The sequence below is a fragment of the Lynx canadensis genome, chromosome A2, assembly GCF_007474595.2.
Source record: "Lynx canadensis isolate LIC74 chromosome A2, mLynCan4.pri.v2, whole genome shotgun sequence".
Lineage (NCBI taxonomy): Eukaryota > Metazoa > Chordata > Mammalia > Carnivora > Felidae > Lynx > Lynx canadensis.
The window spans coordinates 18,677,157-18,688,667 of record NC_044304.2 but is presented as its reverse complement, the minus strand read 5'-3'; the positions used below and the strand labels follow the sequence as shown (position 1 = coordinate 18,688,667).

The 11,511-nt window shown below is 59.0% G+C and overlaps 2 protein-coding genes across 5 annotated transcripts; one reads left to right on the top strand and one right to left on the bottom strand.

Annotated features, from left to right (window-relative positions):
• The first annotated feature begins 431 nt into the window (after positions 1-431).
• UBA7 (ubiquitin like modifier activating enzyme 7) lies at positions 432-9,485 on the top strand. 3 transcript variants are annotated; one of them, XM_030306775.1, is made up of 24 exons: positions 432-650; positions 735-903; positions 1,006-1,140; positions 1,239-1,345; positions 1,682-1,772; positions 1,846-1,975; positions 2,179-2,276; positions 2,370-2,516; positions 2,948-3,130; positions 3,309-3,416; positions 3,574-3,654; positions 3,735-3,890; positions 3,983-4,148; positions 4,229-4,434; positions 4,533-4,597; positions 4,948-5,131; positions 5,205-5,279; positions 5,526-5,709; positions 6,186-6,268; positions 6,550-6,642; positions 6,735-6,926; positions 8,495-8,593; positions 8,671-8,771; positions 9,264-9,485. In XM_030306775.1, the coding sequence occupies exons 1-24, from the start codon at positions 595-597 to the stop codon at positions 9,391-9,393; spliced, it is 3,039 nt and encodes a 1,012-aa protein (XP_030162635.1). In that variant the 5' UTR covers positions 432-594; the 3' UTR covers positions 9,394-9,485. The 3 variants fall into 3 exon arrangements, with proteins under 3 accessions (XP_030162635.1, XP_030162636.1, XP_030162637.1); XM_030306776.1 differs by lacking the exon at positions 6,735-6,926; XM_030306777.1 differs by lacking the exons at positions 6,186-6,268; positions 6,550-6,642; positions 6,735-6,926 and having other exon boundaries at positions 9,264-9,351.
• A 168-nt stretch (positions 9,486-9,653) lies between these two features.
• Positions 9,654-11,429, bottom strand: INKA1 (inka box actin regulator 1). Of its 2 annotated transcripts, none has more exons than XM_030306793.1 (2): positions 11,239-11,429; positions 9,654-10,489 (listed from the first exon to the last, which is right to left on the bottom strand). In XM_030306793.1, exons 1-2 carry the CDS (start codon positions 11,287-11,289, stop codon positions 9,698-9,700), a joined length of 843 nt encoding a protein of 280 aa, XP_030162653.1. In that variant the 5' UTR covers positions 11,290-11,429; the 3' UTR covers positions 9,654-9,697. The 2 variants fall into 2 exon arrangements, with proteins under 2 accessions (XP_030162653.1, XP_030162654.1); XM_030306794.1 differs by having other exon boundaries at positions 11,161-11,250.
• Positions 11,430-11,511: the final 82 nt, after the last annotated feature.

Sequence of the window (11,511 nt, the reverse complement as noted above, 5' to 3'; positions counted from 1 at the left end):
CTCCACCTGGGTCTGTGGTTTGGGCCCCGGGGGCAGGACAATGTAATTTCATAAGCTCCCACAGCCTCTGGGATGGGACTGGCTCTACCCTGTGTGGTGGACAAGGTGAGTCCTCAGGACACGGGGGTTCCTGCCAGCACTCTGGGCAGGAAGTCCATTCAGGCAGCCACACTGGGGGGGATGGGGCCTGAGGTTTGGGACATCTAGAGAGCCACAGGAGACCATCGCCTCCAGCCCACATGGATCCCTCCCGTGGCTTCCTTCCTCAAGAAAGATACCTGCTCTCACAGAGGCCAAATAGACCCAGGAGTTCTGTCCCACTTTGCCTGTGACTTACAGCTGCCAGAACCTTTCAGGATGGTCTGGAGGCAGGACTAGCAGGACTAAGCCGGCTCAGTCTAGTTTTACTTTCACTTTCATTTCCCCTGAAATGACGGAGGAGCCAGGAAGAAAGCTGTGACTGGTATCGTCCTTCAGTCCCGTAGACAAAGTGCCTGTGTGCACTAGCCACAGTGAGGCACTGGCCTCTGCTAGCACAGCCTCCCACGCAGCGACCGCGTCTATAAGCGCTGCAGCCTGTTGTCCAGCCGCAGGATGGCTGTCCCGGAGACCTCCAAGTTGCTGGATAAGGAGCGATACTCACGGCAGCTGTGAGGCCCGAGGCGGGGAAGGGAATGGGGTGGCTTTCTGACTTCTGGTCGCCGATCGCCTACCTTCTTTTTCCCCATCCGCAGGTATGTGCTGGACTTGCCGGCCATGCAGAAGATTCAGGGAGCGAAGGTCCTGCTGTCAGGCCTTCAGGGCCTGGGGGCTGAGGTGGCCAAAAACCTGGTCCTGATGGGTGTGGGCAGCCTCACTCTGCATGATCCCCACCCTACCTGTTGGTCTGACCTGGCTGCCCAGGTGAGGGTCAGCCGGGGTGGTGGGGTGGGTGGCTATGCTTCCCAGACCAAGGACCCGAGAGAAATCTCCGTGCTCAAGCCAGACTACTGTGTCCCTCTCTAGTTTTTCCTCTCAGAGCAGGACTTGGAAAGAAGCAGGGCTGAGGCATCTCAAGAACTTGTGGCTAAGCTTAACAGAGCTGTCCACGTATGCATCCACACAGGTGACATCACCGAGGAGCTGCTGCTGGACTTCCAGGTACCCTCCCTGCCCCCCTCTCCGTGTGAGCCCAGTCCCTTCCTCTAGCCCTGAGCTGAGCAGCGGTTCTGGCCCTGCTGATCACGGGGTCCATCCAGGTAGTGGTGCTGACCACCTCGAAGCTGGAGGAGCAGCTGAAGTTGGGCACTTTATGCCACAAGCTCGGAGTCTGCTTTCTGGTGGCCGATACCCGGGGCCTTGTGGGGTGAGCAAGGCTCCCTGCCTGGCCTACCACATCACAGGCAGCAACTGGTCCCAGTGCTATTCCTAGCTCCAGGCTTGCTCCAGTGCCCCTCCACCTAGCCCCAGGCCTGTCCCAGCATCCCCTTCTGGTTCTGGTCCCCAGTCCCACCCCTCTGCTTCTTCCACCCCAGCCTCCAGACCCGCTCAGTAAGTCCCTCAAACTCTAGCTTCCAAGCCTCTCCCAGTATCCCTTCCCAGTGCTGGCTCTCTGAGCTTGCCCTAGTGTCTCCCACGCTTCACCACAAGCATGGCGATTAACCATTGAGCCGTCTCAGTGACCCCTGCCACCACACCACAGGCAGTTGTTCTGTGACTTTGGTGAGGACTTCACTGTGCAGGATCCTACAGAGGCAGAACCCCTGACAGCTGCTATCCAGCACATCTCCCAGGTGGGTGTTGAAGTGTGGGTGCTCACCTGCTGACCAAGGAGGGCACCCCTGAACCAAGCCTCCTCTTCTCCAGGGCTCCCCTGGAATTCTTACTCTGACAAAAGAGGCCCACAACTTCTGCGATGGGGATTTGGTGACTTTCTCGGGCATTAAGGGCATGGTGGAGCTCAATGGCTGTGATCCCCGGCCTATCCACGTGCACGGTAAGCCAACCCTCTCCACTTCCAGGCCCAGCACCCAAGCCCCAACTGGGGGCACACACAGCCTGGCTCTGGTCCTTGGGGGTAGGTTCTCTTCCACCTTCCTCAGCATGGAGCAAGGTCAAGGACACAGATGCAAGACAGGATAGAGTATAAAGAACTACTCCGGTTCAGAGATCATACTGACGAGGCTGGATCTCCCCTAGGGGACAGAACCTTGGAGATTGGGGACACAGCAAATTTCTCCTGTTACTTGAGTGGTGGGACTGTCACTGAGGTCAAGAGGCCCAAGACTGTGAGCCATGTGAGTGCAAGTGCATCTGAAGTAGGGGAGCTTGGGAGTCTCAAGGGGCCCACAGTCTTCTGAACCTGACCCTGAGCTAAGTACCTGCTACAGAAGCCCCTGGATGTAGCTCTGCTCCAGCCCCGTGTGGTGGCCCAGAGTTCCCAGGAAGCTCGCCGCGCCCGCTGCCTACATCAGGCCTTCCGTGCCCTGCACCAGTTCCAGCACCTCAATGGCCGCCTGCCCCGGCCCTGGGATCCTGTGAGTGGCCCCTCTGCTCTTCCTTGAGCTTCTGTCTTATTGGGGTCTCACCTGCCAGGAGGCAACAATGATTATCTCACAGACCCAAGTTATAATCCCAGAGGCATTTTCCCACTTACATATAGGAAATGATAACACTGTCTCTAGGCCAGAGAGAGGGTCCCTGAAAGTACCAGGCACAAAGGCTGGGGACCCCGCCACCTCCTAACCACTCAGTTCTAAGGTGAAATCTCTACCTGTGTTGGTGAAGCCCTCAAGGGCATTGTCTAGGCGTTCTCTGGTGGGGCTGCACAGTCTGGCAACTGGTTTGGGCCTTCACACTTAGGCTCTGCTTCCACTTCTCTGGAAATGGGGGGTGGCTGCATCAAGGGTTTGAGCAGGGAATGGAGCTCAGGCCAGGGCTGCCGTGCCCACAGAGTTCTACCCCACAGGTTGATGCAGAGATGGTGGTGGGCCTGGCCCAGTCCCTGGAACCACTGAAGGGGACAGAAGGAGAGCCGCTGGAAGAGCCTCTGGATGAGGCTCTCGTGCAGACAGTCGCCCTGAGTAGTGCTGGTGGCTTGAGCCCCATGGCAGCCATGTTGGGTGCGGTGGCCGCCCAGGAAGTGCTGAAAGTGAGCACAGGCACAGGCAGGGTGGGACTGGGAAGGGTGTGGAGGTAAGTGTGGGTGCCAGAGAGTGCCCAGTACCAGACAGTGGCCTTGGAGGCTTCGCCAATCTGGTGAAGCCCAGCCAGGATCCTAGGGGCTCTGGAGCTGGCAGGAGTCCCTACACTAAAATGCTGGCCTCTAGGCAATCTCCGGGAAGTTCATGCCCCTGGACCAGTGGCTTTACTTTGATGCCCTCGATTGCCTTCCAGAAGACGGGGAGCCCCATCCCAAACCAGAGGACTGTGCTCCGGTAAGAACCTGGGGTAGGGATGCAAGCTTTCTCCAAATTCAGAACTAGGGAAGGAACAGGAAGAACGATCCAGAGATCCTGACCTGGAAAAGTTAGCGTAAGACGGAGACACAGCACAGGCCAGTGGCCATCACTGACCCCTGTCTGTGTTTTCTAGAGACATTGTCGCTATGATGGGCAAATTGCAGTGTTTGGGGCTGGTTTTCAGGAGAAGCTGAGCCGCCAGCACTACCTCCTGGTGAGCTTTGTGGTCCAGTTGGGAGATGTCTGTGGGAGGGCCAGGCCAGGCCCTCTGGCTAAGGCTGCTCCTGCTGGCAGGTGGGTGCTGGAGCTATCGGTTGTGAGTTGCTCAAAGGTTTTGCCCTAGTGGGCCTCGGGGCTGGCGCCAGCGGGGGAGTGACTGTTGCCGACATGGACCACATAGAGCGCTCCAATCTCAGCCGTCAGTTCCTCTTCAGGACCCAGGACATTGGTGTGAGTGCCGGCCCCTACCCACACCTAGCATCCTGGACGATCCTCCCACAGTGCCCCCCAACACCCCCAGCATCTTCCTGCTCTCTTTTCAGAGGCCTAAGGCAGAGGTAGCTGCAGAGGCTGCTCGCCGCCTGAACTCAGACTTGCAGGTGACCCCACTCATCTACCCACTGGATCCCACTACAGAGCACATCTATGGGAACAACTTCTTCTCCCGTGTGGACGGTGTGGCTGCTGCCCTGGACAGTTTCCAGGCCCGTAAGCACTCGCCCTTGAAACTCAGCCCCTTGGTCAAGGCAGTGCCAGCCCCACTCCTGACCCTCTGCCCCTCTTGCTAGGGCGCTATGTGGCTGCTCGCTGCACCCACTATCTGAAGCCACTGCTGGAGGCGGGGACACATGGTACCTTGGGACATGCTTCAGTGTTCATGCCACGTGTGACTGAGACCTACAGAGCCCCTGCCTCAGCTATAGCTTCTGAGAATGCTACCTACCCTGTCTGCACCCTGCGGCACTTCCCCAGCACAGTCGAGCACACCGTGCAGGTAGTACGCACCCCAGAAAGGCCTAGCCCACCCAGCTCAGTCCTCAGCTGTAGACTGATTCCCCGTGTGACACCTCATGGTTCCTCTCTCCCCCACAGTGGGCCCGGGATGAGTTTGAGGGGCTCTTCCGTCTGTCTGCTGAGACCATCAACCGCCACCAACAGTAAGGCCACCAAGAGGGGTGGACGGAAGGGGCGCCTGGGTGGCTCAGTCGGTTAAGCATCCGACTCTTGGTTTTGCTCAGGTCATGATCTCATGGATCTTGAGTTGGGGCCCCTTGTTGGGCTCTGTGCTGACAGCATAGAACCCACTTGGTATCCTCTCTCTCCCTCTCTCTCTCTCTGCCCCTCCCGTGTACTCTCTCTCTCTCTCAAAATAAATAACTTAAAAAAATAAAAAAATAAAAAAAGAGGGGTGGACGGGAGCCCTCTAGCACCAGAGAGCTACCCCTAGCTAGCCCCTAGCACCAGAATCTTCAGGGCTTTAGCCTCAAAACCCTTCCTCTGTCCACAGGGCACCCACTTCTCTGGCAGAACCAGATGGGCTAAAGGTGCTGACCCTGCTGCAGGAGGTGCTGGGTGTCCTAAGAGAGCGTCCACAGACCTGGCAAGACTGTGTGGTGTGGGCTCTGGGCCACTGGCAACTATGCTTCCATGATGGCATCATGCAGCTCCTGAATCGTTTCCCACCTGATAAAGTGGGTAGCTAGGGATTGGGAGGCTGAGGGCTCAGGGGAACCAGACCGAGCCCAGCAGCCTCCATTTCCTTAGGTGCTTGAGGATGGAACTCTTTTCTGGTCAGATTCCAAACAGCGTCCGCAGCCCTTGCAGTTTGATGCCAGCCAAGTAAGTGGGATCCCTTCGGAACCCCAAGATGGGGATGTGACCCCTCAGAGCAGAAGTGGGCCCCTGTTCTTCAGAGATAAGCAGGTGCTGAGGGAGACTGCTGTGTTTGTGCGCATGTGGGTGTCCACGTGTGACACAGAGGCAGACACTCAAACAGATCCACAAATGGGTGGTGACCCCTACCCCATGTACCTGTACATGCTCGCTCTACCCATGCGTCTTCCCGTGCTCTTGCTCTGACTGCAGGACACACACCTCCTCTATGTGCTGGCGGCCGCTAACTTGTATGCCCAGATGCATGGACTGCCTGGCTCACAGGACCAGACTGCACTCAGGGAACTACTGAAGTTGCTGCCACTGCCTGTCCCCCAGAACCTGGTCCCCATCTTTCCTAACGACCTGGAGCTAGCTCGGGCTTCTGCTGAGTTTGGTGAGGCTCCTGACCTCTGGCCCCCTATGCTGCCATCCAAAGGCATAGCCCTGTCCTCAGCTTATGCTGCAGAAGGAAGATGGGGCCTGGGGACCCTGCAGCCAAATCACTATCTCTCAGGCCCTCTGATTTTGCTTCTCTCAAGGCTTGGGCTCATCCTCTAGCCCCTCAGTAGGCACTCTCCCTGCTACCCATACCCCTGCACCTCTATTCCCATGGCAGATTCTCAGCAACCCCCCCCCCCCAACAAACCTAGTTATGTTCCCCAGGTGAGGACGGAGATAATTGGTACACGCATGCAGGCACACACACACACAAGTAGGGCTGGGGCTGCTTGAGAGGAGACTGCACTATCATTCAGGGGGTCTCCCTGAAAGTGGCAAGTTTAGTCTTAGGAGAGACCAAGAATAGGCACCAGGCTCCAGGGAGAACACAAAAGGTAGGGGCTAAGAACTTCTAACCCCTTCCTCTGACAGGCCCTGAGCAATTGAAGAAACTGCACAAAGTCCTGGAAGTCTGGAGTGGGAGCCCTCCCCTCAAGCCCCTGAAGTTTGAGAAGGTGGGAATCCAAGTAGGGGTGAAGGGACAAGTTGGGGAAGATTGTTGGGGAAGTTCAAGAGCTAGGAAAGTAGCTTTGAAGTCCCTTGGCCTGAATCCTCCTCCCAGCAGGACCCCAAAAGCAGATCACCTTCCCTGAGCCTCAGCTTCCTTACCTGATAAGTGGGGAGATGTAAGCATCCATCCCACAGAATTATGGGAAGACCTGTACAGTGACACGTGGTCAGCCATGGCTAGGGACTCTGGGGCAGTGTTAACATGACTGTGACTTGGGCCTCACAGGACAATGATAGCAACTTCCATGTGGACTTTGTGGCAGCAGCAGCAAGCCTGCGAGCTCAGAACTATGGGATCCCCCCTGCCAACCACGCCCAGGTAACCCTGCCCTTTAGGGCTCAGGCCTAGAGGTAGAGGTCAAACCCTAGCCCTACACCTTGGGCCCAGACCAAATCTCTTGTCCTTGGCAGAGCAAGCGAATTGTGGGCCAGATTATTCCAGCCATTGTCACCACTACAGCAGCTGTGGCTGGCTTGGTGGGCCTGGAGCTGTATAAGGTGGTAAATGGGCCACGGCCCCTCAGTGCTTTTCGCCACAGCCACCTGCATCTGGCTGAAAACTGCTTTAGCCGCTGGGTGCCTTGCGCCCCAGCCATCCAGAAGGTGAGCCCTTGACACCCCCCCCCCCACTAACACACACACACACACACACACACACACACACACACACACGAGGCCTGGGTTCTCCTTGCACCTACCAAAACAGGCTGTACTCTGGCTTTGGGTTTGTACCAGAACCCAGATTCTGGGGGAGTCCTTAAGACTCCCTCCAGCCCCCTTCCTGCTGTGAAGCCAGACTGGGACCTGTCAGACACAGGAAGCAGCCGTCAGCCACCCCCACCCCCATCCCTCCACAGCCCGGGTCTGGGGGAGCTGCAGCTTTAACTCATTAGTGGAGCCAGATATCCCTCACAGCCTCCACCAGCCCTAAGGGGGAGGTGGTAGGGAGGGAGGACTAGAGCCCTAGCCCCAAACAGAGCCTAACTTCAGCCTGCATGGCATGGGGATCCTGGCCCACACTCTCCAAGCTGAGTTAAAGGCCACTGAGCTCACCAGTTGCGGTGGGGGGAGGGGGGGGGGGGGGGGTTGTGTGCGTCTAAGTGCACAGGGGTCTGGGCATCCCTGGCCCTGAGGTTTGTGGCCATGGAGGGAGGATGCTGGCACATCTGTGTGCCAGATGGGAGTACAGGACTCTTCTTCAATGTGGGCTTGCATGGGTGTGCATGTGAGTACACATGCAGGCATTCCCAGGCTTGTGTCCATGTGTGTTCCTTCGAGTGCAGGGCTGTGGATGCCCCTGGCTGTGTGCCCAGGCTAGGCAGTAGTTAGTTGGCATTTTCTTGGGGCACAGGAGAGGGGGTGGAGAGAATACCCTCACCAAGGGAGAGGGGAGAGGTCATGGGCCAGCACTGGGCTTTTGCTGGGGTCCCTCAGGGCACAGTACACAGAGCCCCTTTGTGAAGGGCTTCTAGCACATAAGCTGCCTTTGTCTGCGGTAGAGGGGGAGGGAGCAAGGGAGGATCCCCCCCAACTCACCTCTGGCCTCATCTCAGCTTGACCCCACTGTGCTTTCTGGAGGCGGGGGTCTGTCCTGGCTGCCTTGCCACCCTCAGCTCCAGTCACCAGAATCCCAAGATTTTTGAAATGGGGAAGGAAAGGGGACAGGAAGAGGAGGCCCTTGCAGACTGTGTCCCTGCTGGGGTCTCAGCCAGTGGGGCCCTAGTGGTCATTGTGCCCCTTGATACTCTGTACCCACATAGCCCAAGGCCCTGGCAATACAGGATGAGGGGGCAGGATGTACCCCCCAGCTTCCAGCCTTGCATTTGAGGATCAAGCTGCTTTATCGGAGACTGCAGCAGCCCTGCTCCTGTTTCCTCAGGAAGCAACGCCCCCCCTACACACACACACACATACAACCAGCCTGTGTGATGGATTGCCTGTTTCCCTGTGCGGGGGCCCCATAGCCCCATTTCCTGTGCTGGCCCCAGCATAGGCGGGGAGGGTACTGAGACTCTGGGCCCAGATCCCACCTTCCAACCCCCCGCCCCGGGGCTTCTGCTTCCTGCCTCTAGTCCAGCTCCTCCCCTAGGAAAGGGGCCATCAGCTGCTGGTAATGGGTAGGGGGAGGGTGTGTGTGAGAAGCTTCTCATTCCTCCCCCCACCACCCCCAGTGCCATCACCTGACATGGACCTGGACCTGTTGGGACCGCCTGAAGGTGCCTGCTGGGCAGCCAGAAAGGACCCTGAAGTCGTTGCTGGCCCATCTCCAGGTGAGCCCCATTCCTCCTCCTCGCCTTCAGTCTTGGCCCAGCCTGGTCTAGCTGGCACTTGACCTGACTCTCTCTAGGAACGGTATGGGCTGAGGGTGAAGATGCTGCTGCACGGCAAGGCCCTACTCTACTCAGCAGGATGGTCACCTGAAAAGCAGGCCCAGAACCTGGCCCTTAGGTGAGCCCGCACCTGGCTTTAGCCAGGACTTGTTCTGTCCCCGGAGGTTGGAGGTGGGAGACATGATGAAGTCTTTCCTCCTCCCAACCCCATTTGGGCCTCTCACACCCTCCTGAAGCTTTCTTTTGCCAAATGGAGCCGGCAAATGGGCTGGGGGTGGGGTGAGGGCTGAAAGCCTGAGGAGGGGCCTCCAAGCTGCCTGCTTGGCCGGCCCCATTAGCTCCTCCACACCCCCCATTAGCTCCTCCACACCCTGTTAAGCCCCCCTTTCACGGCCCACTCCCAGGGGACTCACAGCTTCCTGCCTCCTGCCCGCCCTGCCTGCTGCTCCTAAAATAGTTTCAGATGTTTCCTGTCTTAAGCTGCTCCTGCCCCTGGCTTGGGCTCCTTATGGCCCATCAGCACCCCCTGGTCCATGTCAGGTCACTCTGCCTACCACTGCTCACCTACCCAATCTCTCCCAACCTCTTTCCCCCCACCCCACACTACCAGGGTGACCAAACTGGTGCAGCAGGTGACAAGCCGGATGCTTGAGCCTGGGCAGCGGATGCTGGTGCTGGAGCTCAGCTGTGAGGGTGAGGAGGAGGACACTACCTTCCCACCCTTGCACTACGAGCTGTGACAAGGCAGCAGCCCTATCACCTGGCTCTATCGAGCCCTGCATCCTGAGCCCACAGTAGGCACTCAATAAATGCTTGTTGAAGGAGGGTGTAAGTGGAGAGAATGGATGGCAAAACATGGGGCAGTAATGCACAGGGTGGGTGATGTGGGCATGACAGGGACCCCTGCAGGGAAGGAAAAGGCTCTTTAGCTTCACCTGCCTGGGCTGTGCCTCAAAGGGCTGGGGCCACCTCCTAGAGCCTCAGGGGTATGGAACCAGGATAGACCAGAGAAAGGCCTTTATTGTCCCAGGCTGGAGGGCAGGGTCAGAGGTAGCTGACATCATTGCAGATGATGGGTTGACGGCTTCGGCAGCTCATGAGGGCTGCAAATCGTGAGACATCTGCAGGCAGTTCAGGTTCCGGGCGAGGTGGGCATGACAGTCGCTTTCCTGCCATAGCAGCCCTGCGTGCCCTGGCCAGCTGGCGCCGCAGCTGCTCAGAGAGCCCAAGCAGGAACTGAGGGGGCCGAGCACGGGCACGGGGACCACCACTATCATCCCCCTCACCTGCTGCCTCTGGTAGCTCCATCCAGTTGTGCACCAAGTCAGCAAAGCAGTTGTCGCCCAGCACTAGGGGCTGGCGACTGCGACCTCTGTTCAGCAGGGCTGCAGTCCAGTCTTCAGCTTCCAAGCCCCGCCAGTGCTCCAGGCAAGCGTCTGGTGTAGACTTGGGCCGTGGTCGACGGGCAGGTGGTGCACCGGCCACAGGGGCCCTGCTAGGCAGGGGAATGCCACTGGCCGAGAGGCGCTGTCTATGGGGGGGCCATGCTGGGGGTGTTGGGTGCTGGAGTACAGGCAGCTCATCCTCTCTCCATGTGCTGCCCGACACCTCAGAGAAGCCAGAGTCCCAGTCCAGGACATGCTCCCTTGGGCTCCCCAAGGCAATACCCTTGTCTCCTGTCACCATACCTTCTTCCTCTTCCACACAGCCGACTGAGTCCTCTTCCAAGGCATCTGAGGCCCTGAGTCCATGGCTAAGCCAAACACCTGGGCCAGGTTTGGGGGATGGTGGAAGGGGGCCAGACATGGGGGGTGAGCCAGTGTCCCGGCCACACAGCTGTGGAAGAAGAGAGGGCCCAAGTTGGAAGGGTAGTGCTTGTCACCCCTGCCTACCTAGCCAAACTATTCCCAAAGCAGAAGGCCCAGGAGGACTGGATAGGCCTGCAGGCCTGGGCAGCAAGGCCTCTAGTGGGCACAGGGCCGGCATGGGGGCGCTGGCACACGTAGCTCGTGTGACTCGCGTCAGCCGACCTGGTGGCAGTCCGGCAGGCTGCAGCACGCAGAGCTGGGCAAGTCGGTACCCGCCACCAGGGAGGGAGGCAGGGTTGTGGGCCCGCCTGCATCGGGAAGTAAGTCCTGTTCAGGGCTGGGGGTGGGGGAGCATCCCCTGTTTCCTGAGGGACTCAGCTCCCCAAAGCTCACAGCGTCTTTCAGAGAAAGAGCACTTGCCAGGTGGGGGGGTAGAAGAAGTACAGGTCAGCCTGGGGTAGAAGGCATCCATAGCAGCTCTAGCACCTCTTTAGTCCCTCGCAGCCCCCTGCTCAGCCCCAAAATAAATTTCTCCCCGCCACGTCCCTCCGCCGCCCCAGCAGCTTGGCCAGCTGGGCGGCTGTTACTTGATGCCCAGGGCAGCCCCCAACAGTCCGAAACCCGATGCGGGCCATCTGGGCCATCCGCGCCTCCCCGCCCCCATCCCGCCTTGGATGGGCACTCGGGACGGCCCCCTACCCGTGTGTCGTTCGGGCCGGACGGCAGCTGGGCACCCCACACGCGTCCTCACAAGCCACACCCGCTCCCAAGTCTCACCAGTTCCCAGCGGAGCTGGCTCAGGAAGCTGTCAAGCCGAGCGCTATGCATGCCCGTGCCGGAGCCCCCGCCAGGCCTGCCAGTTCCTCTTCGAACTCCAGCGGGACCGGCGCGGAACGGGCCCAGCGGGCCGGCCAGCGGCACCCTGGCCCTCTGACTGGCGCCGCGGCTCCTCGCTCTCCGTAGCTCCCGCCGCCGCCACCGCCCCAACATCTGGCAGCCGCGCCCCGCCCCTGGTGCTGCAGCCAATGGGGCCGGGGAGGGACTGAAGTG

Coding starts and splice junctions, on each gene's coding strand:
- UBA7 (XM_030306775.1), top strand. CDS start 595: ATGGCTGTCCCGGAGACCTCCAAGTTGCTGGATAAGGAGCGATACTCA. Junction 5,710..6,185: donor TCGGGCTTCTGCTGAGTTTG/GTGAGGCTCCTG, acceptor TTCCTCTGACAG/GCCCTGAGCAATTGAAGAAA. Junction 6,269..6,549: donor AGCCCCTGAAGTTTGAGAAG/GTGGGAATCCAA, acceptor TGGGCCTCACAG/GACAATGATAGCAACTTCCA.
- INKA1 (XM_030306793.1), bottom strand. CDS start 11,289: ATGCATAGCGCTCGGCTTGACAGCTTCCTGAGCCAGCTCCGCTGGGAA. Junction 10,490..11,238: donor GCCAGCTCCGCTGGGAACTG/GTGAGACTTGGG, acceptor CTTCTTCCACAG/CTGTGTGGCCGGGACACTGG.